This window comes from Oculina patagonica, chromosome 12 (assembly GCF_052425735.1).
Source record: "Oculina patagonica isolate OP01 chromosome 12, crgOcupat, whole genome shotgun sequence".
Classification (NCBI taxonomy): domain Eukaryota; kingdom Metazoa; phylum Cnidaria; class Anthozoa; order Scleractinia; family Oculinidae; genus Oculina; species Oculina patagonica.
The window spans coordinates 20,711,856-20,737,265 of NC_135769.1; the positions used below are offsets into that span (position 1 = coordinate 20,711,856).

The window sequence follows — 25,410 nt, forward strand, 5'->3', positions numbered from 1 at the left end:
TGTAAATTGCAAATATCACGTAAAAGACAAAAAAAAACAACGCGCCTGATTGCCCCGTTAAGCAATTCCATAAGTACAGCTTCCAAATATTTCACGTTTTAACCTATCCGTATTTAAAAAGAGCGTTTTGTGGCGTCACCAGTTAAAGATTGTCACGTGACAAAAAGAAGTATTTTGTGTTGTTTAGTCAGATATTAAGTAGTTTCAATACTATGCTTTAGGGTAGTGTAGGTATTTCAAGAGAAACTGAAGATAGGGAAAATCTCTGAGGAGTGTCCAAAGAGGAAGAAAATACTAGAGCATGCTGTTAATCTATTATTTGCTCAGAAAAACAAACTTAAAATGCAGTAAGAACTAAAGGAGTCAAGAATGGTCCCTCAAATGTCGCATGCTCGCAATGCTCGCAAAATTTTAGTGGGTGCTCGTTTGCTCGTGCTCGCACATTTTTACAAGTGCTCGCATGCTCGGTTTTAAGTGGAGATAGGTTTTTGAAAAGTGCTCGTTGCTCGCAAGGCTAATTTTTGTCAATGCTCGTGCTCGCAAAGAAAAACGCTGTGTTCGCATGCTCGCAAAGACCATTTGATACTCCCAACTAATAAAGGAAGCTGTAAATGCTGCTTAAAGTCACTGCGCTTGTCTGCGACAAGCAAACTTTTGTAAATGTTGCAAAGCAAAGAATGTAAATGACAAAAAAGTGTTACCGTGCGTACTCGAAAAAGCACAGTAGCTCTTATAAAGTTTTTGATGCAGTGCATTTTCGGGGGCAACGTTTATTAAAAACTCGTCAAGAAACATTTTTGAACAAAAAAACTTTTCTATCCAAAGACAAAAAAACACCAAAATTCTGCTATAATGTCAATGTCACTTTTCCGATGAAGCAAGGCGTTGTTGTTCGTGGCGCTAGTAAATCAAGAATACCGGGAGATACATCTCAACCTGGACCCGATTCTTTAGTGAAAGCATAGTTAGTAGGATAAAGTCTACCTCTTCTATGGTGAAAGCCAAGAAAGCTATTAAATTTGCTTCAGATGGCTTAGTCCGCAAATGGGGTAGGTGTTTTACGAACCTACAAAAAATTGAACAGTAAGATCGAGAGAAACTGGGTATAAGAGGTGGTCTCTCGGGGAGGGTAGATTTTGTCTTGCAAAGACTCTTATGAAACACAAGAGTTTTAAATTGTACCTATCGCCACACGGAGTCTTAGGCGTTCTCGGTCAACAACCAGTAAAAAAATAAAACAAAACAAAAACAAAATAAACTCTCTCCATCGAGAAAAATGTCCTTTATTGCTAAACGATTCAAAGTTCTTGCTAACGCAGGCCAATAATTTGTTTTGTCACGCCCACGTCCAGATGGCGACCATTTACGTTAAATATTTCCAATCTATTATGAAGTTCGTGGGTCTTCTTCGCAGTCGTTATTGGGATTGTCACGGAAGAGTTGCGTGACGAACCAAATAACGGCTGCGAGGGAGACTGGAACTGAATATAAAAATTAAAAAACAACAATTACGGCCTGCGGCCTGGGGCCTGTGTCGTCTTCGATCATCTGGATCAGTTTCTCAGTGTTTGCTTGTTGAAACATGTAAAATATGACCAATCACTTAAATTCTTCTCCCCTCCTTTCTGTTCTCGAGAACAGCACGATAACGATACCTCTTGATTTCACCGCCCCGGCGGGTGGGGGGGGGGGAGGGGGGTCACTAAGGATTTCATGTGACGGGAATGATCGAAGGATTTTTTTTTTGGCGGGGGTAGAATTTTTCGATTCCGGGAGTTTTTTTGGGATAGGAAAATTTGGCAAGTATTTTTTGGGGGCTTGATTTAAGCGGGGATTTTTTTTTTTTTTTTTTGGGGGGGGGGGGGGGGTATTAAAAGCCATCTAAAGATTCGTAGTAGAGCCGTGGCTGCGTAGTTCTGCGAATAAAATACATACGTGTTTTGAATACGTGTTTTGCTGTTGTTTACATCATTACCCCTTTAGGGTAAATTTAAGGGTCAGAAATTGGCATGGGATCTTTTGGGTGTTAATTTCTGGTCCAGGGATGTTTTAGGTTTTGTTGGAAGTCCTAGGGATTTTCTTGGGTCTTGACTTTTGTCCCCAATCGATCATCCCCATCACTTGAAATCCCGAGTACCCCACTGGGATTTCACCAGGGACAGACGGCTTGCAGTGAGCATGATTCTTAGCTTGTAGCTTTTTCGTAGCCAAGCAACACTGAATGAAGTGAATTACGATGTCCAATCTTTCCGGCAGGTCCAACTATCTTACGTTACCGTACACAAGGAATGCATGATTTAGGTCGGTGAGTGCCGTCCGATGTCACGCGTCCTACCCTGTCACGCAAGGTACCCTGCTGTAAGTTCTGTTCAAACTGCATTTGACTACTGTACGTCTTCAAATTCAAGCATGACAGGCTTTTGACCGGATTGATTGAAATAGAATCCTTCATTGACTGCACCTGCGCACTGCGCGGTCGCATCTTGGCGATTTTTTCCCGCGCTTGCTCCGCAGACACCATGATCTTATTCTCGGGCACTTTAAGCGGTTCTGCCGCAGACGTAGTCCAACCGCGTTTTCCTGGCGGTAAAACCTGCGTGCGATACGCGGGCGCTGAGCGACTGCGCGTTATAACTTGAGAACGTCTGTTGTCTGGGAGTGATGGCGTTTTGGAAGGCGAGCGCGTAACCTGTGTAATGATCATGCTAGTTCTCAGATCCCCATCGAGATCTGTCGGGGGTATGTCATATTCTGTCAACCCACGTGACTTACAAGAAGTCAGAGTCGGCGAAGACTGAGGACGAGTCTTTTTCCCCTCGTGAGCTTTTAAAATTCTCTGCACATGCGCATTCATGCTGTTTATTGTGCTTTCTTGGTGCTTAATTCGTGGAGGCGCGCTTGAGATCCTTTGCGGTAGGTTGTTTGGCGGAGCTAAAGTCACATTCAGGTCGCTTGTTGTAGGCGTTTTCACCCGCGAAGGTGGCCGGGAAGGCAGACTGTCTCTGGTGTCAGCGCGCATCAGTTTGTGCGCACGCACGTGAGAACGCGCCAGTCTGCGAGGCGGCGTCTTGGCGAAGATGTTGAGGTTACCCAGTCCCTCTGGTCTCTCGGGTTCCAAGTTAAAATCCCACTGCACTGCCTCGAAGTTGAAAATCAAAAGGTTGCTAAGCGTGTTGACAATCATCCTGAAGAAGATATAAATAACGAATTGAATATGAATAAAGTGAAAAAGCTTTGATCAATAGGAATTCAACAAGAGGAAGCACTTATAACCAAGGTTATAAAGATCACCGGACACACTAGCATCGGTCGTGGACGTCTACGAATACTTCCCGATTCTGTTTTGTTCAATCAAAAAATGGCACGAACACTACGAACATTTTCCGCCAGTTTGTCACCATTACTCAGAGAACCAAAATAGTTCGTCGACTATATCCTTTGATGTAAAAACAGCTTCTCCTTACAGATGACAACACGTTCGTACACTACTAGCTCGGAGATTTTGGATTGCATATGCCTTAGTCAATGAGAAAATATACATCGGTCATTATTGTAGCTGGCATGGCTAGCTCACCTATCCCCAGACGCCCTTATTGTTGTGATAGGGTCGTTTTTACTGTTTCCACGGATGATTCGCAAACAGTCGCCGTTTAAAAGATTCCAGATGCGTAGCTGAAAAAAGGAAAAATAAATATGCTCTGTTATGTCTCAACTTATACATGTACCGGAATATAAAAGCCATCTTATTTTGAAAACCAACAAGATTTGAAATCTAACCTTTCCGTCGGCAGAGCCAGTTACAACTCGACAGTAGAGAAACTCCAGACATAAAACCTCTCTGAAAACAACAGATGGAAAAGTAAAAACTAAATTGAGGTACAGAACAGAGAACTTTAAGCCTGCGTGTTGGCGTTCACTTTGCGTACCGCTTACTTAAAGATGCAGGATACAGAGTTACTATATGCACGCAGGATGAAATACTAAAAGATTCTCAAAAGAATTTAAAATGAGCCAACAACAACAAGTTTAGGTTCAGTGCGATGGTTTCCACATTGAGCGGTCAGGCTTTGAATGCGGGTCGGGGTGCCGGTAACTGTGTTGTGTGCTTAGGCAAGATACTTTACTCTCACAGTCTCTCCAACCGGGAGTATAAATGGGTACCAGAGAACTGAAAGGAAAACTTGCAACGTGACAAAATGGGTGATGACGTTGAACTAATGAGGTCTGTTTAGTGTCTCTGATTGTTTTTTTTTTTTACTTGTTTACAATTTTACGTGTGCGATTAACAACCACTCAAACACTACAAGATGTACTACGTCATCATTACGGAATTTTTTAGCTCAGATCTCAATTTTCTCTCTCGTGGATGATGAAATAAGTCCGCCACAGTGTCAACTTACTTTGGGTGTCTAAATGCCTGTAGACATTTTTTGTGTTTTCCAATAGAGCTCCACGCCATAGCGTAACAATCTAAACTGCCGGTTATGATGTGATAGTCGTCGAACTTGACGCACGTGATTGCTCCGTGATGACCGTCAAGGGACTGGAAACGAAATCAAATCATTAGGTTAACGTTTTCGAAAAAAGAAAACTTTTCTGGCGATTTTCTGATGATTTTAAAATTAACTGCAGCATTTGCTTGTTTTGATTTCGAGTTTCATTAGCGCTATTGTTAGTGGAAAAAAAAAGTCACAAGAGCTGCTCTAAACCAATCACAGCAAAGGTGCTATCTTGCAAATGAGGTAAAAAAAAAAAAAGAGTGCACCGGCACGCGACCAGTTTTCCCGCGCTTTCCAACGGGCATGTCTGGTTTCCCGCGCTTTCCACTCATGCGTTTTTTACGAACTACGAGTTACAATTGGCTAATATTTCAGTTTTGCCGCCACTGCATTTGTCCTCGTGTCTTCGTCAATTTTATTTGGAGGCTTTCTTTACAGAGAAACATTTTAACAGCGAAAAGGATGGTCTGGATTGGAGTTTATCTATTAACCGAGAATTGGTCAATGTTTTAACTGTCAGCTGAGAAATGTGGCCTTTTTAGCTGATAGCTGGGGTCTGAAAAACTTGCTGAAAAACTTAACTGGTAGCGGAAACATCTTAAAAATAACTGAGATTCCAGTTCCTTCGTCCAGACCCTCGAAAATACACAAGAAGTCTAACTTACTCAACCGCCCTTTCTATTTACCTTGAGTAGTGACGCTTGTTCTATGTCCCACACTTTAACTTTTCCACCTTCACATCCGCTAACGACAAGAGTGTCAGAAACCTACAAAATCGAGGAAGGTGCAACTCAGTTTTAGTAAATGGGTACATAGCGCACCAATTAATGAGCTGAGACATTTCATCTTCACTGTATAGTCCTGATGTCCTCCTGGTATGGAGCGTTACACCCACAGAATGCATGGGACACTTTTTCGCCCAGATATTGAGCTGAAAAACTGAAATTACGACAAAATTGCGTATTTTTTGCACTTATTTTAAGTGGATGCTGTTAAACCATTCGACGAGGTACTGATTGGTCGGAGGAGTTTTTCTAGGGTCTTACGTTTCTGTGGGTTGAAAGAGAAACTTTTGGGAAAACCTGGAAACTTCCAGTCACAAAATCATTTAGAAAAAAATAAATACCTAGAATGGCTAAAAGGTGCCAAATTGAAATCGTTATCGAAACGTCAAGAGGTCCCAACACATGGCCTATCATCAGTATGCTTTTGGTACTTTCCGATCAGACAACAAAAATTTAACACTCTGCCAGCAGGAGGCCCTGCCCAAGGATTAGAAGTTGACTAACATTTCTATGAGTAAATAAATGGTTTTAATATTCCCATAAAGAAGTATAGATCATCAGCTCAAAAATAGCAAAATCCAGAATAATCCACTCTAAAATGTTACTTACATGAACAGTTTGCACCACGTGTCGATGACGAAACGTTCGCCTACATTTGCCAGTAGCAAAGTTCCACACTGTGAATATAGAGGAAAAGTGTGTCAACACTTTTTGAAACGAATACTTAGGTAATTTACCTGAAAGGATTTTTCCCTACACAATGAGACTGAAGGAGTCAGTACATTTAAAACTATGTTTCCAATTTCCCTGTGGCTGTCCAAGTAAAATCAGTTTAAAAAAACTGTAAATGCAGAAAGCCAAAATCTTTACACACTCGAGGTTGTTATTGGCTTGCATTTTATATGGCTTTGTTTTGTGGAATTTGCAAGTTAAAAAAAAAAGAGAAAAAAGCGCTTTTGCAGGAAGCAACTATAAGCTATGTTTCACTAGCTTTATTATTACCGGTAATGGCTTGTCACATATTTACTTGTAAGGGTTTTGTAAAGTTTATTAGCAGTTAAGTTAGTACTGGGCTCAATGCTTCAAGATTGTAAAGCACAACCACAAAACTGTCTACTCAGTTTTATGTGCTGCAGCAGGTATAAATGTCCAAATTTGTTGCGGTAGTAGTATTGTGGCAAGACGAGAAAGCCGGTATTACTTGACATACCTTTAACACTTTTGTCTCTGGACCCAGAGGCCAGATGATTTCCATGAAGTGCAATACACAGTACGGTGGCTCGGTGTCTACAAAAAAATATTCAAAATGTTGTAATTGTTGTAATGTCTTTATCTTTCATATCACACAAATGAGTGATCTTCACAAAACTTTAAATCTGATGAACATGAACATTTTGATTTTTATTAGCTCTTTTTAACCGTTTTGTAGACGAGTGTAACTTTACCTACCCTCTGAATATACACTTGCAGTTTCCTCTGCCTATATCCCAGCATCTAAGAAAACAAAGAAAGAGTATGCAGAGATGACAAATTACTAATAAAATTGATATACACCTCATTCATTCAAATGACCGATTGATTGGTTGGTGGGTTTGTCAGTCAGTCGGAGTCACTGCATTGGCCAGTTGGTCAGTTAAGTCAGTCGGTTAGTTGGCCAGATAATGGCTAAATTGTCTTTCAGCCTTTCTGTCCATTTATCTGTCCTTCTGTCTGTCAGACAGTTAAAGATTAAGCAAGTCATGTAGTCAGTCAATCAACCAGTCAGTCAGTCAGTTGCTTGTTTATTTATTCGTTTGTTTGTTCATTTAGTCAGTATGTCATTCTGTCAATCTCTCAGTCAGTCCATCAGTTAGTTTTCAATCCATCAGTCAGTCAGTTTGTCAATCTGCTGGTCTGTCTGTCTGTCTGTCTGTCTGTCTGTCTGTCTGTCAGTCAAGTACATTTTGGTCCTCACAGTTATGCGTCAAGTACATGTCCTGTTTTCTATTTGTTATTCACCTTATTGAAGTGTCATAGCCACCACTGAGCACAATTCCCCTCTCTTCTGACACATAAACACAGCGAATAGATCCTGCATGGCCTTGAATGGTCCTGTCACACTTGCCTGTAGAGGCATCTATAAGTCGCACTCGTCTGTCATATGATCCAGACACAACCAAGCGTCCTCCATTAAAGTTTGCACAGCGGTTTGGGTCCTCCCTGCAAGTGCACTTACAATGTTAGAATTGCATCGCCACAGGTGTTTGAGAGAATGTTGTGGCCTTTTGACACATGGGGGCCAGAGATAAACATAGCAGTCACTGATAAAAATAGATTCTACTTTTTTAATATTAATTTTTAGGAGTCAAGGAAAATTATTGACCTGACTAAAATCAAAATGATTGATGAAAATTATTTGATTAATATACAATTGTTACATAATTTTTCTGTGAGGGCAAGAGAATGATTAGAATATGCCAACCCATTACGCCATTGTATTTTCAGTTTATTCCCGAGATAAAATAGATTAAGAATACATGTATATTGTCAGTGGTGGATCCAGACTTTGAACTGTTGAGGGAGGGAGGGAGGGGGAGGGGGGGCTTTTTGTGTGTGTACAGCAAAAAATGTTTTAGCAGGGGGAGTAAATAAAAAATGTCTTTTACCAGAAACAAGGTAGGGGCCCTGGGCACTTCCCCTAGATCCCCCACTGACTGTGGTCAGACTGGATGAGGCAAACTTTGAATTTCAATCAGATAGCTAAAATACCAGTCAGAGACGTATTGAAATAGAATTAAAATTCTCATTCAATGATTTGAAACTTGATAATACTCACTTTTAAACCATCAAATAAGGTATGTACATACCGGTAATGCATGTTTTTCAACGTATTTTGCAACAAAGCTTGGACAAATTCAACTTACATGTCTTGAAGCACCAGTACATTATATGCCCCACAGTAGATGTTTCTCTCTTCCATTCTGACTTCTTTGGTAGCAATTCCTTCATAGCACTCTCTCAGATTGTGACTTCTGACCTCTTTATGTCCTTTGTTACCAAGATTGAGCACTTCTTTGGTGTTCTCATCAAGGTCTAGTGGTACATGAACTGGTACAAGCTTAGCATATCTTGGGTTCATACCCTTGGCAGATGCTCCCTAATAAATAGAAATAAGACAACTCGCTCAGTGTGATTTTAGAATAGGCACATCTTGTGAGTGCAGTTCATTGCAAGTTGGCACACTCAGTGTGTGCAAGACCTGGACAAATGAATTAAGTTAGAAACTTTTGGCAACTTGCTTTGTCACTTGGCCATGGGACTTAACATTAGATTACAGCTGTATCTACAAATGCAAGCAACTGTTACAAGAAAATCGAATTTTCCTTTGGGAATGATACCGGTACATGTTTATGCTGTTTAAATTAATTTTACAGCTGTAAGCTTACCGTATTTATTTGATTAAGCGCCCAACCTCGAATAAGTGCCCACCCTCAAGTAAGCGCCCACCCCCACCCCACAAAAATACTGAAGTGCACAAAAGGAGTATTGATTATTAAAATTGACTAGGTACTACTAAAAAGACTTCCCCCATGACCGAGTTTTCTAAGTATTTTACAGAAACTATCAATAGACAGTTTAGATTCTGCTTCGGTACATCTTCACATTTTTTTATTATTTTTTTGTTTTGTTACGAAAATAAACTTACTATTTGCTGAAAATTGTGAACATTTAATAAGCGCCCAGCCTCGAATAAGCGCCCACCTCGAATAAGCACCCCATCTCAAGGGCCAAAAACTTAAAAAGCGCCCAGGGCGCTTAATCAAATAAATACGGTATCTGGAGTGACAAGGTGACCATATCATGGAGTTGTCTCTGTAAGGAAACCAGTTAAACTATAAAACCAAGTGTTTATCAAATTACCAACCTGCATAAGCATGATCTCTTCAGTCATCAGCTGGTGAACCATGTAATCCTGTTTAACTTCCTCAGCAAGAACTCTCCAGTGTTTACTCAGACACAGACAATTTGTAAGACTGTTCTTATCCAACATTCCTAAAATCCGCTTGGACAGATGAACAGGTAAACACCTTAGAAAGTCTTTGTATTTTCCTGAACCTAAATAATCTGGCATGAAAGATTCAACTTGAGTCAAAGAACTGATGAAGTTTTCATCATCTTCTTCATCACCAGACATGTAATCTTCAGAGAAAAATTCTCTTTCGAAATCTGTCATTTCATTTGCAGGCCTTCTTGACGATTGTCTAGAGGGTGGGATAGACCTAGAACGACAGGGAGAGATGGGGCTTCCGACATATCCTGCGGAGGCTTGAGATCGGATGTCAGACAGCATGTCTGCAGAGTGTGTTCCTCTGTGAGATTGTGACTTTGTTGCACTAAACTCCCCTGGGGATTTGGATCTGCTGAATTCAAGTTCGTCACTGACTGTTGAGTGAATTTCAGCTGTTGAATGAGTGTCATGAATGCCTGAAGTTCCTTGACTTGCCATTGATTTTGAGGCCACTGATTTGTTGCTTTCTGTCTCTTCTACAAGAGGTACATCACTCCCAGACACAAAGCTGTGCAAAGACATGTACTCGTCATCCTCTAAAAAAGGAAAAAAAAACTTTTACTAAAGATACCAGATAACAAAGAAATGAACAATTTAATGGGAAATGGCCTGAAAGTAGGCTCAATTTTTTATCTGCCATTCAGGAAAGTGAGTCCATCCACTCCTCTCACTCTCATCTCCTCTCTTCTCCAGGAGGCATAAACACCAGACTCAAGAGAGCAGCAGAAATTGAACCAAGTCTAAAAGGGGCATCTCTTCATCATACCTGGTCTGGAATAGAGACTACTGTCGAAGATCTCAAAAATATAAGTAACGGCCTGAACCGGTAAAATGGGAACTGGGATTTGGGTAAATTTTCACTAGGAAAATGGGATTTAGGTTCCTTCGGGGCCCTTGTTGGCCACAATCAGAGCTCTGCAGTTTTCAAATCCGAAAGGGGTCGTAGTCACTTACAGGAGGATTTAAAGATACATGCAAGCTTTCAAAGGAGTTTGGATCATGGAAGGTATGTGGTTCATTTTTATCATTACTCACTCCATGACTCCACCCATGGCTGCCCTTTACAGGTTCACCAGTATGATGATTATAAAAGGAGTGATTTACCATAAATGATCTCATAAACACCTTGGGCGTCTATTAAATTTAGGGGGTCCTAGCGGAGGCGTTAAATAGATATAAGGTGTTTAATAGAGAGTGGCGTTTATTTCACATTAATTGTGACAATGTCAATGAAACAAATACTAATAGGATGCGTAGTTTGCTGGCGGAGAAAGATACAAGACACAGTAGGTGAGTAGAATACATGCTAATGCAAAGCTAATGCAAAGCCTAGAGATGTCATTCATAGTTTGATATCGATGTTTTCATCGACATCGGGGTCAAAATTAATACGTTGGTGTTGTTGGCCTCTTCAATGTGCGAGTCAAGCAAGAAACTAACAATATTGCCTAATTTTACTCTGTGGAGCATTTCTTTGGCTTTTGAGGTGATTCTTGAAGGGGGGCATCTATTAGACACGGGGCGTTTATTAGAGGGGGCGTCTAATACAAACTTTACACTTAAGGGGATGCATTTATTAGATACGAGGCGTTTATTTGAGAGTGGGTGTTTATTAGACCATTTAGAGTAGCCGGGGGAAAGCGTTATCCACCCTTTGAACAACTTAGCCCTGCAGGTGGCCAATCTCAAATTTTTACGTGACGTCATCGAGACGTCATGTCACGCAATCACCGATCAACTTGTAACTCATTTAACTCATTAATTTTCCAGGAAAAGTTTTCACTAGTCTGCATCAAAAAACTGTTATTATCAATTATAACTATTATGAATTGTTATTGTTTGTTTCATATTGTAGACAAAAACAGATACAAACCTCTATCGATTAACCCATCTTCAACAGCTCTTTGTTTTCTTCGTTCGCGTTCGCACAAGGCTCTAGTCTTGGTTGCCAAAGTATGTAAAAGATGTGTATCACACAACTGCATTAAACCCAACAAATAATTTGCTTTTGTCCAATAAGTACTCCCTGAAAACCACTCCACGTAGCTATCAACAGTCTGTGATAATTCCTCTTCATTCAACGCGTGATTTGTTGGCGGGCATGAAGTGTCCACAATCAAACTCGGCTTACTCCGAGACCGCATGTACGTGAAGTCTTTGTATTGAAAAGATTGCAGCAGAGAAGTGATATATTCTAGCAAATCCATAGAGTCAAATCGCTGAACAAGGCCCAAAATGTATTTCCTTTTGACTGGTTCACCACAACGACAAAACCATTCTTTAGTGTGATTCAACTTCGCGCCTAAACAACAATCCTCGCAAACGCTGCAAGATTTCACCGGGCTGTTCACGCAACGAAGTTGGGGTGCTCTGCTTATGCTGAGTTGATACAAACTTGAACCTCGTCCTGGTTGACGCATTCTTGGTTTAGAGAAGATTTCTACGGCACAACAAGTGGAAATAAACAATGTATCATTATATAGATTAACCAATTATCTCTAACGCCAAGTTGGGCTTTCGCGAACTGTTCTTTTGTGTCACCTCTGTTTCTGTTCGACTTAGTAACCTAGCAACGCATAGCGTGATGGAATCCAAACACAGATATTGGGCCCAAACTTCGCCTTTCAGCTAACAAAAACTATTGTGAAAGCATGCAGCCTTCTTCGTAGACGTTCTTTGGGCTGCTTCTTTAGGGATGTGGAAGCAAACATCAATCGTTATTTACCTGAAAGCTTACATGTAAAGCTAATTTTTTGAAAGTCCAAAGTTAATTTTTATATTGAATATATTGAATTTAATATGTCTGGAATGTGAGATTCAGTCGTGGAACGTTTGTCTAAAGTAAAGTTTAAACGAACTTTATTTTACGTTATGTTCAATTGGTAATTCAAAAGAACCTCCTTTTTGACGAGAAAGTGAGAATTCAAGTTCTGTACTTGAGCGCCCCCCCCCCCCCCCTCCCCTGCCCCTCCAAAAGTAAGGCCGTTACAGGTACCTTGGGACTAGGAGAAAATACAGCTAATCCTGTAATGTCAGGAGAATAACACTGTTTGTCTAAAGTAAAGTATTATTTTGCGTTATGTTTAAACGGTAATCCAAAAGAAAACCTCTTTTTTGAAAAAACAGTGAGAATTCAAGTCATGTACTTCCACTTGCTCTTGCGCGTTAAAAAAGGCGCGTTTACACGGCAGAGAAATTTGGGTACCTATGGTCTATGGCCCCGTTTTGATTTGACTGTTTCTCTACAAAAGTGGCTAGGTCCGGACCATTTCTGTGACGGGTCCGTACTCAAATTTCTCTGCCGGGTAAACGCGCCTTTAATAGCTACCTAGGTCGCGCGCGCGCGTTTACAAGATGGAAGAAGTCCCTGTAACATGACCCTTCGTGTGAACTGCCTATTCTTGTCAAAATCTTTACTCGCAGGAAGCACAATTTAGTCCGTCCCTGCGCCTTGTTGCACGAACTCAAACTAAGGGCTGCGACTTGCTCGCGTCGGCGAGTTGTTTTGCAGAGTTTGTCACCTCCTTTGTGTTGAACAGTGCGACAACTTGGAAACTGGAATACCGGTACTTGGAATCGGCGGCAGTGTAATAACCAAAAAAAGTTATTTCCAAAAAAATATCATTTAAGTAACGAGGTATGTGCTTTTTCTTTAAAAATAAAGACAACAACAACGCATCGCAAAAGTCATTTTTTGCAACTTAAATAAAGGCAAAACCATCTGCACGGCAAGTTAGACGTTTTACACTGTATGTAATATATGATTTTACTTTTATTTTTTATTTTTATTAACTATTTGATTGATTGATTTTTTTCTTCGTCTTTTCTTTCTCGGAGAAATTAGCTACCTTATTGTTACTTATTTTCGCGGGAACTTAATTTCGCGAAAAAGGAACGGGCATATTTCGCGGGACTTAAATTTCGCGATTTGGCCAAAAAAATACGTTTAAAGGAACAAAATTTCGCGAAAATTGTCAAAATACTGGTCTGCATTAACAAACAGTTTGTCTCAAAATTGGCACAACTGATTATAATTTTCCACAGCAATAGTTTCCAATGACACTGAACAAAACCATATAACGAGACGAAACCGGCTTTATATAACAGTTTGGTATGTTCCTTTGTAACAAAGTAGAGCTAGTTTGACGACTGTACCAAGATAATTGGTTTTGTTCAACCGAAATATTGGGCCAAAATAAATTTATAACATCAGTCCCTAGCTGTTTGATCAGCCCTGCATTTAAAGTTTGTTAATTATGTAGTAAACTGACGGTAGCGTTGATTAATCATAACAATTTTATAGAAGGGTATTAAAGTTCGCGTTGTTATTTTTCGCGAGAACCTTTTTTCGCGGGTCTTTAATTTCGCGGTTTTTTGAAAATCGCGAAAATTAAGTCCCGCGAAGATAAGTAACAATAAGGTATACAGCTACCCTTGTTAATTCCGAGGTGAAATAAAGGTGATGCGATGTGATGTGATACCTATTAAAGCCAACACTGAAAATCCATACTTTATCTAAACGAACGCGTTTTTTTCTGTAGTTACCGAGCGACATATCTATCAAGTTCTATATATGAAGCCGATCTCAAAAGCTTTCTTTAAAAATCACTCAGAGTGAGCCCAAAATTTATATTCTAAAGCATGGAAAAACCATTGGAAATTTAAAACATATTATAATTAAAAGGTAACGTATCGGACGAAAGGAAACTCGATACAATATTTCCCTTTATCTTTTAATTTCTTTCAGGTTCATTAAAAACGAATTAACCCAACCTTAAGATAAAAGAAATAACACGATTTGATGGATTTTCAGATAGAACGGAGATGAAAAAACAATTAGGGTGTCTAATGAGTTTTGCGCGTAATATTATTTTTAATGAGAAAAATGTCTATATCCCTTCTTGCCGGATTCTTTATCTGTGGGTCTAATTGAGTAGTGTCTTCTGCCATTGAAGTGAAGCGATATTGAAATCAATTGAACAGTCGTTTTAGAATGTTTTTTGTCGGCGTTATTGCGGCAAGATTAAACTATCTGATTGCATAAGTAACTCAAAAATACTGTAGATGATTTCCGTTTTCGACGAAAATTCTCTCAGAAATAGTGAAAATATTCGACTTTGGGCTACCCCACATGAAGCTGTCGAACTGCACCCCAATGATATAATGAAGTACTTAGTTTAGGTAGTAAAGCAAAAACGATCCAATTTTAACCCCTCTTCCCCTTCAATTACACAAAAAACTGGTTTACACTCGCTTGAAATAACTCGCAATACATTTCCCGTGCATTTTAGTCAGTCGCCATTCTGCGGAATTGAGACTGAGCGAACAATTTGAATTGTTTTGGGACCGTTCTTTGTCTGGCAGTGTTGAACTGTTAGTCACTTAAAAGTCGGTCAAAGAGGTTGTTATCTAACTAGATTTGTCAAAATGTTTAAAAAAAAAAACGATAGAGAAGCGAAGACGTCATTATTTGACGGAAAAAGAGAATATACCATTTGAACGAAACCTATGATGTTAGTCCGGCGATCGAGCTGGAACTAAGAAAGTACTGTCCTTATACCGACTTCCATGGCTATTAACATTTAATTAGTGTAGTGTAAAAATCTTCGTTAATAAATGATTATTGGATTGAAAAACAAAGGAAATACCTTCTGGGATGACTTCAAGGGCTGCCATTATGTTCTGGAAGTCGAGTGAAGTTTCTCGCCTCGGTTGCTAAACTGTTTTCCGTTTGAGTTTTCGACCGATTCATCGATTAGCATAAAAGTGTCTTTGTTTATTCTAGTTGTTATGGCGTCGTTATCGTTATTCTGGGTCCTATGGGACTATTTGTCTTGATGAAGAGTCAATAAGTGGAGCTGTTTTGTTCTCGTTAAGTTATTTGTACACATAAGCTCCGCGGATGGTCAACAACAAATGGCAGTTTGGGATCAATTGTTAATTTCGCGCCGAAAACGTTAAGCAATTTGTTATTAACATAAAACTGTGTTAGTTTGAGCAGCTGAAACTGAGAAATACGAGTCACCTTCTTATTTAATTTGTTTTTGGGATATTAAAAACTTTTTATGGAAGTTGAAAAAATCTCGGGTGCTCATTGGCCATTCAGAATTCACATCTAAGCGGAGATAGACATAAACAAATTTCGCGTGTCTCCTTCATTTCGACTTTTTTAACATATTAGTTTGTTATTGTGGAAGAGGAAAAAGTGTTTGACTTTTATTTGACAATATTTTGACACAAATTATCATCAATAATTGATCAAGTGCACATAAAAATGGCGAGATTTCACTTCCCTTATTAAAATTTATGCTGTTAACCATAAAATTCAGGCAAGAAAAGCGTATGTTTTATCTTGCTATGCTCAAAACAGATTCCATCAAAATCGAACAGATTAACTAACAGTCTTCATTGATTAGTTTGCCCCAAAGAGTGCGTTACGTTTTTGTCTAAATTTTAATTTGCGCGCGTTCCCGCGGGACCGTAGCAACGTGACGGAACAATGGGTAAACATGGTAACTGCGAGTCCCGGATGAAAATTAAGAAAAGTGTCAAGCAAGAAAGTCAAGGAACACAAACTTGCCGAATTTCTTGGTTTTCTATCCATATAACCCATTATTTAGCCTTATAGGCTTCAGTTCAAGATGTAAAAAGTTTATAAAGTATGGTGATTTGGAGCTGTTTGGACAGTTGCTTGAATTGCGGTTAAACAAACCCGTGGATTGAATTTGATTATACCTCACTGAGACTTCTCGCGATAACATCTTCGATTCCTCAAGTGAGCAACCCTCAAAATGCAACGTGTAAAGGCAAGTATATATAACAGATTGCACCGTGCAGTAGCCATTTTATGTTTCTGAGTTGTGTTCAAGTGATGTCTAAGTGTTTTTGTTGCTTTTATTTCAGTATGCCGAAAGTGGAGTCTTCAGTTGTTCGCAGACTCGAGGCTTACCGGGTTTACCCCCTTTACCGCCATCACACGAGACTCCATCTGAATTATACCAGGTTAATACGTTCGTTATATTTATGCAGCTGCAGCGATAACTAATGAACAGATTGTTATTATTTTGAACAAGTTATCCCAGTTTAATTAGTTGCCGCGAAGCAGCTGCTTTAATCGTCAAAATATCATTGTCTAAATACCGAACTCCCAGTGGTTGTAAAACATAACATTGAAGCGCGCAGTAAAATATAATGAGCTTATGGTAATAGTCATTTATAATTTATCTGACCTAAAAACTCGCGATCTCTTCTCCAATCGTTGCCGTGCAAGCTCTAAAATATATTAAAGAGAAGGAAAATGACGGGATCAGGAAAGAGTTGTTATTAGTAAATCGACGGATACGAGAGCAGGTAAACTGTTTGACGCGAATCTCACGTACATTTAGTAGCAAATGGCCGTGACGATATTATAACCAATCTTGTTTGTTTATACTTCTTTCGATTGTTTATTCTAACTTAAATTCATAACACAGCGTATTTCAAAAGTCATTTAGTCATATTATTCGATAAAATGCTCGGAGAGTCTAAGCTATGTGTAAATGCAATTTGCATGCCTCTTAACAAATATTAAAGAAACACTTTCACGTTCTTAACTGTAAGGCATTCTTGAGATCACTTGGAGAGTAAATTACCGGTATATTTCGGCTGTTAATATAGATTCCAGCTAATTGATTGCGTTGTGACCAAGAAAAATAATTATTAAATAAATTTAAGACCCTTTAAAGTTAAAAACAATAATCTGAAAAAGGGAAAATATAAATCAAACTGTTTGAAAAAATTTGATACAAAAAAGTCAAAAAAGAGTTCAAGCACAACATTAGAACTAAATTAACCAAACTGTCCCATTCAAACACTGTTTTTATTTGTGATAAAAATGACAAATGTTTGTGAAAGATATTTTTTAATAATTTCAATAACAATTTTTGTTATCCTTTGATTGGCATTAATGACACAGTACAGAATTGTTCAAAATATAAGAAATATTATTATTTCAAAGAGAAGTTACTTTTCGCTGTAGTGTTTTTCAACGGTTGGTGAGCAACTACATTGATTTTGGAGAGCAAAACTGTCATGGGTTTGTTTGTCTTGCTGCAAAATGAAACCCCCCTGAAAGCATTACTGTTGCCCGTGGGCAGAGATAGGAAAATTTTGACCGTGCTAAGAACCAATCAGATTGCAGCATTTGTTACTGTGCCCTCTTGGGAAAAAAATCATTTCAAAGATACAGTTGTAAGTTACTTTTTGCTATGGTGTGGACATCATCAGTCAACAAATAATAATTATTTTAATAATTATTTGATGACATATACCATATCTGCCAGTGGTGATAAATTTTTGTTTGTATATCAACATGCAATTTTCTAAATAGTGACTGGAATGGGTCCCTGGCAGACACCTTATATATAAAAAGGGAAGCTTGAAGTATTAAAAAAATTCAGTCACGTAAACATGAGCCTTAAATATCGGTGGTCCAAATAGATCTGTGAGCTGAAGGCACAGTGTAGTTAGTTTCAGGGTTTTAAATTTAAAATAAGCTGAACCTGCCCTACTTTTGTATGTAGGCCCCGGTGGTGTGAGAGAGAGAGAGAGGGGGGGGGGGGGGGCAGTCAGAGCTAAAAATTTATAGAAAAAAAAGCATTTTAAAAATTAAAAGTTAAGGTTAGAGTCACATTTATTAATCAATGATTGACTTGTTGTTTTTGTCTTGAAGTAAGGAGTAAAAGGGTAAAGGTGGCTGTCATTTATTAGTGCATGTGAAGGGGGGCTGCCTCATACCCAGACGCCTCTCTCTATTTGAAATGGGCGTGTAAGGTGGTGCCAGTACTTCGCTTGTCACCAGTCACTCACGCTTTGCGCTGGCCTGTGTTTTCCTTTTATTGCAACACGAAAAATACGAAGCGCCTGAGGAAGAGGTGTTGGGGGGGGGGGGGGAGGTGTGTGGTTCACTTGAAGTGGATTTCAAATATATCTCAATCCCCCTTGTTGGTAGGCAGAAAATGTCACATCCCCCCAGTAATTCACCCTGTTTTTTTAAACTTTTTTGCCTGTAAACGCTGTAACCCCTCTTACTTAGCCTCCCAAAATCCCAAAATAACCCCCCCCCCCACAATCTTGCCAACCCCCTTATGCACTAAAAATAAAGCCCCCTGAAGGTTAGTGTTATCTCTTTTTCTCTTAGATTGTGTTACGCCACAGCGAACACCCTCCTATAATGAAGGACCCTTCCTGGACACGAGCCGCGCCTTTCAAAGAGACAGCTCATGCCAGGACACCCAGTGAATCCATTGCTAATAATTACACACCATCAGCCAGCAGCTTGAAAATGAGGAATCTGGCAAAGCTGCAAACTCCAGTCAGACCACCGTCAAGAGCGCCAACTCAGCAAAATTGTATCCTTTCTTTGAATGAACAAATGATAGCATACTTTATTAATGCCTTGCCTACCAGAGCCAAACACACCAAGCAACTGGCGGCCATATTGAATTCTTAATGAGATTCTAAATTTGGCTAAGCAATGGCATCTTTTCAAATAAAAAATTAAAGTGCACCTAGATTAAGCATTAAAAATTAATTCCTCTCCCTTTTCCGCATTCTCTTATTGTACGGTTGACTCGTACAGCTCCCTGGCAAACTCCTTGTCCATGTGCATTTGGAGGTTCAATTTCTGCACTCAATCGAGGCTTCTTCTTTGCCACCTTCTTCTTCTTTTTGTTCAGACTCTTCAGAATCACTTGGCTTAAGTTTGCTGTGACTTAAACCCCTTACATCAGAGTCCCAATCGGCAAACATTTCAGCAATAGCTTCATCTGTGTCGATTCTGCCTTTACACACACGAGCCGCCATTTTCCGAGCAAAAAGCTATTTTATTAGGTCAGCTGTGTTTTGAAAGTAGTGCCAGACCTTTCTCAACAACCGGGGATGATTTATTCAAGGCAACAACCAGGCTTTCAGTGATGTCCTTTAGTTGAGGACGTATATATACATCCTTGGTCATTGCCGTGACAACAGAGGGGACGTATATATACGTCCTTGGTCATTGCGTGACAACAGAGGGGACGTATATGTTGTGGTTTAATTTTTTCTTTGGTTTAAAATTTTTCAAACCAGTTTGATTTTTATTTTTCATTGTCTTATGTTCATTAACATAATCTGAAACAAAGGGAAATAAAATCAAACTGGTTTGAAAAATTTTAAACCAAAGAAAAAATTAAACCACAACATATATATACATCCTTGGTCATTGCGTGACAACAGAGGGGACGTATATATACGTCCTTAGTAGGCAAGGGGTTAACTATTAAGGATTAAAATGGTATGTTAAATACAAATCTGGCCAGGTTTTGAATCTGGAATGCTAAGTGATAATTAAACCGCCGCATGTCCCACAGCTGGAGGCACATATGTTATCCTTGACAGAAAATAGTGAAAGAAGCAACATCACCCAGGAGAAGACCAGGTGCTGGTCCTCATGCAAGAAGCAAATCAGAAGGAGAAAAACCTGAGTGAGTTGTTGTGATGTACTTTTTGAAGCGATAAGCTTGACACTCACATACCTGACTTTGTGCTTTTTTAACTATATACTAAAACAATGGATAGCGTTTTTGGCGCACGCTGATTGGCTACTCAAACTCAGAATATCCTTTGTTAAATTACTGTCCTTATAATGATTCGCTAGATCTTTTATTTCCTGTAGACTGCCGCCGAGCCGAGCCATGACTCCTGCAGAACAGTTGGATATTATAAGATCTTTTGAGGCTGTAGAAAGCATGGATGAAGAGGGAGTCTCCAAACGTGATTTAGAAGTGAGTGTTCAATGTTTATCATACATGTAGTCGTGCCAAGTGAAGCATGCCCCCCCCCCCCTATATTTCATTTAATGAACTGAATTAGTCCATTTCAAGAATACAAAGGCTGTGCGGATTGATGCTCAAATAAAATTTACTTTCTGATCACAGAACATATGTTTTTATGCTTATTATATGCAACAAATAGTAAGACAAATTCAAATTCTCACCTGCTCTTTGTTTCAAATTGGGTAGCTGTGATCAAAAAGTAAATTTTGATTCAAACATTGGCTGACAGTTAAGAGACATAGCTATGCTCAATATAAGCCTATTTACTGAAATGCCAGCTACACATAGCATATACCAACTTTTTCTGGGTCAAAGGTGTGAGATTTTTATCCTGAGAGTACCAGGACACGGCCATATTTGAAGATTTCCGAAGGCTTTCAAAGATTTCCAAAGACGTTGCAAATGTATCCTGCTTCCATGCATTTCTTGTCAACACTTTTAAGATTTCGGGGAAACTATCATCATTTACTTATCTTTTCAGAGTTTTTTGTTTCTTACTTTGGTTTGAGTTTACATTTTTTCTGGAAAGTGTGTCAGTTATGGTGGTAATAACTCACATTTTTCAACAAGGCATGAGAAATTGGTTCATAAGCATGAGTTGGCATGAGAATGAAGTTTTCAACTTGCAGGCGTGAGAGTTGGCAGGTATAATAGCAAGTCCTGTAGCTGGTTTTAAATCTGGTGTTTATGAAAATCTCTTTAAATTGTTGTAAGTGATTAATTAGTTATTGATTAAATAAATTGTGATGGTCTGTTTTTGCAGCGCTATGAATACTACATTTCTCGTGGAGTACCTGACCACTCCCTTGCGGCACAGGACCAAGAAGTAATGAAGCGAATCCTGCAAAAAAGAATCCCTGAAAAACTGACACGTAATACAGAACTTGATCCTCTTATTACAAAGCTCAAGCAAGAAGTAGTTGGAGACTATGACTTTAGTCTTCGCAAGTCTATTGGTGAGTTAAAGGGGCACTGTTATGTCAACTGCAAGAAATGTATAAATTATTGTTGGCTCTGAATTTATGGAGTTAAACTTTTTAAACTTTGTGCTAGTTGAAAACAAGACCAGAAAGATAAATTCAAGGGCAGTAACAGTTTTAATTCACAATTCACCCAGTTTACTCATTTAATTTTCTTGCTTTGCTTTATAATATGTTATTAAATTTTGTGTTTAAATTTTGTGCAATCTTTTTCTGCAGGTATTAAATTTAACGATTTTTTTAAAATCCCAAAAATTAATACAGTCCACTCTCTGAAAAGGATACTATTGGGACCATCTCCAACTATCCGTTTTAGATAGGTGTCTTGGAGGTGGGGAGTTTAGTTACAGTAAAATGACTGAAAAATGGCAGGAATTGTCTGTTAAGAGAGAGTTGACTGTACTCACAAAAATTGTTGTTAATAATACAGGTTGTAAGGTAGCTGATTTACTTTTTTTTGTCTTCCAGTTGATTACATTCTTATGGATCCAGGTGAAAGACAAAGGCTACACATCAAAGAGATTCCAAAACCTTTTCCACAAAGGTATTCATTGAACCTGTCTAATTTAAAGAACAGTATTTTTTAAAGATAAATATTTTCTCCTTATTTAAAGTGAGATTACTTTATTTTAATGTTTAAGTTACAGCTAAACTAGCTCCATTAATTCTAATAAATATTAACCCATTCACACCTGTGACCAGCTGTGATGAGCGTTGGCCTTTGTTCCGCTTCAGACATTATTGCCTTTGACCAAAAATGGTACCACTTATACTCAAGAATTGCAGGAGGATGACATCTTTCCAATAATACCTAGATCACAGTGATTTCATTAATGCAGCCTGAAATGTGCACAAAAATGCAAGGAGAATTTAGTGTAAAACTCAAAGGAAAATTTCCGCCAATCACCCCTTGCTTCTCCATAGTAAAAATTCTGTGCAAGGATGATTCTTTCTCCAGAATTCTTGAACTGAGAGCAAGCCCACTAGAAGACCAGCAAGTGCAGCAAAAAGATAAGAAAAAGAGAGAAAGAAAAAGCCAAAAAAAGAAAAAAAGAAAAGCCTAAAGTGGTAGAGCAATTTCTAAACCCAAAACTTTGACTTCTGCACATGGTACAGGCTACTGTTTTGAAAGCATGCCCTAAATACTTAACTACATGTACATGATACTTACATTTCTTTCAATACTTCAGTTTTCACACTAACCTACTCACTCTTTAAAAAAAAAATCTATATTATATCAAATTTAGTAATATCCCTCCTTTGAAAAAATCAAAAAAAAAATCAAATCATCTTGGTTCTTAGCTTCTTTCATCTGCATTTCCACAGCTTCTCATAGCAAGTCAAGTAATATCAGAGGCCACTATTTACAAAGGGTTGTTACTCTCAGGGGGTCGCTACTTTTGGGATTTGCTAGTTAACAACAGTGAAACGAATTATCACTACTTTTGGAGGGTCCCTATTTTCCGGGGTCCTTACTTTCAGAGTCTTGTGGTATCTCAGTGGAACCAGTGTGTCTAATCATTGTGCAGACTTAAGTTGACCTATGGCCTTTACGCTGATGGGGGGAAATGGGTTGGTGTGTGATCACTTAGACTGTTCACAGTCCCCTATTTTTTCGTGATTCGTCATCTGATGCATGGGCAGCAATCTTGGTTCATGAATGCGAGCGAAAACTGGGGAAAAAGTGCAAAAACCCGGGTGGGTAGGAGGGCAGGGGTGACTCAAATATTTTCCGCTCCCCCACCCCCACGCCATCAACAGCCCGCATCCCTACCCACAGGGTTTTTGCACTCTCCCCAGTTTTCGCTTGCGCTCATGAACCAAGATGGTGGCCGTTGAACTCAATGATCAATCTTGATGACTTCACGGAAAAATAGGGGACTGTGAACGGACAAGCGATCACTGTGCAGAAGTAGGGCATGCTTTTTGAGTCTGCATGTGGACTCTTAGACAAAACACTTGTCTTAAGGAGTGTGCAACTTGGAGTTTTTATTCTTTTAGGACTGTTAGAGCACCTGTTCCTTGGCGGAACTCTTATCGCTCAGCAAAAGACTCGTGTACAAAGAATCTCTTTATTACCAACCCAGTAATGATGAAAATTCAGAACCTCTGGTATGACAGGTGTGTGAGTTTAATTATCTTCTTTTATGTTTAATAATTAAATAAATAAATGAATAATTTATTAATTTATAGTGCACTTTGACTCATTTCCATCATATCCTATGTTTGTGGGGTCATGAGTGTCCCATAAGCATTAATAATCGTAAAAAAATGGGTTACTTCCGATTTTTCCCAAATTTTATTTAAGTAATCAAGATTGTTAAATGGGTAAAGGACATGTGTATTCATGTTTGTGGATGATCTAAAAAAGACAGTGTGTATTTTAAACTTAGAACTTTTCTACAATCCACAGTGGAGTTGACAAGCAGATGAAATAATTTTATTTGCTTTTCACCTCCAATGTGGATTGCAGTCATAACGATTTTTTTATAAAGGGACTGATAATGAAAAAGATATTAAGCCAATCACCTGCAAAATTATTGCACCAATTGGTATCACTGTAGATTCATTTTTTTTTTTATGATTAAAAACCCCATTGTTGAAATTAATCTGAGGCTAATAGAACAAATAAATGTGTTCTGGCTTGCTCGTGAACTGGCGAATAATGCCATTGGCTGAATGATTGTCCCAAAAAATTTAACTGTTGCCCTTGCAACTTCACCTCTCTGCCAACTGTTCGTTTTTTGGGCAATTTCTCAGGCATTATTTTCCAGCTGCCTAAAGGGGCTGTTATTTACTAAATGTACATATAGCAAACCTAAGAATCCTGAAAGTACATACCGGTATTCAACTCACATAAGATGTAGGCTGGATTGTTCATTTTTACCCAACCCCTTTCCTGACCTCCCTTGCAAAAAATAACTCAACCTATCGTATAAGCATAACAATTTATTGTAAAACTATGTAATAAAAGGTTTGAATCCAGGAGTACCAATGTTTTGCCTGGCGCTGTTGTCTTGGTCAGAGAAGTCCTGATAAGGACTTGTCGGTGACATGACCTTTGGACAACCTGAACAAATTCATCTCCAGAGTTAACATAAATCTGAAGACTGCTCCTGTTCATGTTTTCCAAACATCAGTTACAAACAAATAGGACTGCATGCATCATCACCCAGATGAACACACTAGAACACAATCTAGAATGCTTTAAGCTAGGCACACACTAGGGGACTAGTCGCAGAGACTTATCCCTTAGTATGTACACACTAGAAAATTGACCATTTTGTGGGACTATTGGTCCCTGTGACTAGTTGCACAAATCAAACCAGCTTAATTCGTGGGACTTGTCGCAGGGACCAAAAATGTAGTCCCTGCAACTAGAATTTCGATGCAAAATACTAGTACACACTAGGGGACTGGTCCCCGAAGCAAGTCCCTGCGACTAGTCCCCTAGTGTGTGCCGACCTTTATAGTACTAACCATAAACTGCAACTATAAATGGCTTTTTCTTTTTTAACAGATTTTCAGAGGTTAGATTTGTTGATGGCGACAAGCTGCTTGAATCAGGTCTTCCTGTTACTCCTGCAGAGTTTGAATCTCTTGTTAAACAGCAGTGTGCAAAGACAAGAGAATTCCTCAAAAGAACGTAAGTCTTGATAACTTTGTATTTTTCTCTGTTACTTTATTTTATTCTTTATTGGCTTATACAATGGTTTTCACTTTTTCTTTTGATCTCTGCATTTCCACTGTCTCACAGATTTTTGACCAAGTTCAGCCATTAGACAGGGGCACCCAACAGACCGTTTCTGTGAATATCTGTTCGGAAGACCTATAATCGCGTACGATTTTTGGATTAAAGTGTGATGAAAAACTGGAGATTTTTTTAGCTCAATCTTTCGTGACATAAGAAAAGTAATGCCTATTGTTTTTAAAGAGAGAAAAATGTCGTTTGGGGCATGAAAAAGGGTCAGCTTCGATTTTCTAGAATGCAGCAGGGGCTCTTAAATTCGGGTAATAATATTTCGTTCCCTAAAATTTTCTGAAGTTTGAAAGTTCAGCTAGCGTTTCCGAAAAGATACACTTTTCTTAGCATTTAAAAACAAGGCTTAAATAGCATAAATAGGACACTTACAACGTAAAAACAGTGTTTCAACACCTATAGTAAAATTTTCTCGTTGGGTGCCCCTGATTAGAGAAATCTTTGTTCTTATTAAATTCGTTATTGCAGTCTCCACACTTTTATAT

At 38.9% G+C, this 25,410-nt stretch overlaps 3 protein-coding genes across 4 annotated transcripts in view; 2 read left to right on the forward strand and 1 right to left on the reverse strand.

Annotated features, from left to right (window-relative positions):
• The window catches only part of LOC144632171 (uncharacterized), an 80,083-nt gene that overhangs the window by 29,857 nt on the left and 24,816 nt on the right, over nucleotides 1-25,410 (forward strand). The gene's annotated exons all lie outside the window — the stretch shown is intronic.
• On the reverse strand, nucleotides 1,268-15,090 carry LOC144631427 (F-box and WD repeat domain containing protein 10B-like). The gene is made up of 13 exons (XM_078489855.1): nucleotides 14,981-15,090; nucleotides 11,206-11,772; nucleotides 9,189-9,868; nucleotides 8,188-8,420; nucleotides 7,283-7,483; nucleotides 6,734-6,778; nucleotides 6,495-6,571; nucleotides 5,894-5,961; nucleotides 5,186-5,266; nucleotides 4,401-4,543; nucleotides 3,778-3,838; nucleotides 3,575-3,672; nucleotides 1,268-3,185 (listed from the first exon to the last, which is right to left on the reverse strand). Exons 1-13 carry the CDS (start codon nucleotides 15,006-15,008, stop codon nucleotides 2,273-2,275), a joined length of 3,195 nt encoding a protein of 1,064 aa, XP_078345981.1. The 5' UTR covers nucleotides 15,009-15,090; the 3' UTR covers nucleotides 1,268-2,272.
• The window catches only part of LOC144633956 (dynein axonemal heavy chain 3-like), a 116,336-nt gene continuing 107,165 nt past the window's right edge, over nucleotides 16,240-25,410 (forward strand). For both annotated transcript variants that reach the window (XR_013567127.1, XM_078492886.1), the window contains exons 1-8: nucleotides 16,240-16,334; nucleotides 18,511-18,721; nucleotides 19,756-19,834; nucleotides 20,026-20,134; nucleotides 20,949-21,141; nucleotides 21,634-21,709; nucleotides 23,167-23,286; nucleotides 24,686-24,811. Coding sequence is in view for 1 of the 2 variants with exons in the window: in XM_078492886.1 (XP_078349012.1) it covers nucleotides 18,544-18,721; nucleotides 19,756-19,834; nucleotides 20,026-20,134; nucleotides 20,949-21,141; nucleotides 21,634-21,709; nucleotides 23,167-23,286; nucleotides 24,686-24,811 (881 nt within the window). In the remaining variant the exon portion in view is untranslated. The remainder of the gene's footprint in view (nucleotides 16,335-18,510; nucleotides 18,722-19,755; nucleotides 19,835-20,025; nucleotides 20,135-20,948; nucleotides 21,142-21,633; nucleotides 21,710-23,166; nucleotides 23,287-24,685; nucleotides 24,812-25,410) is intronic.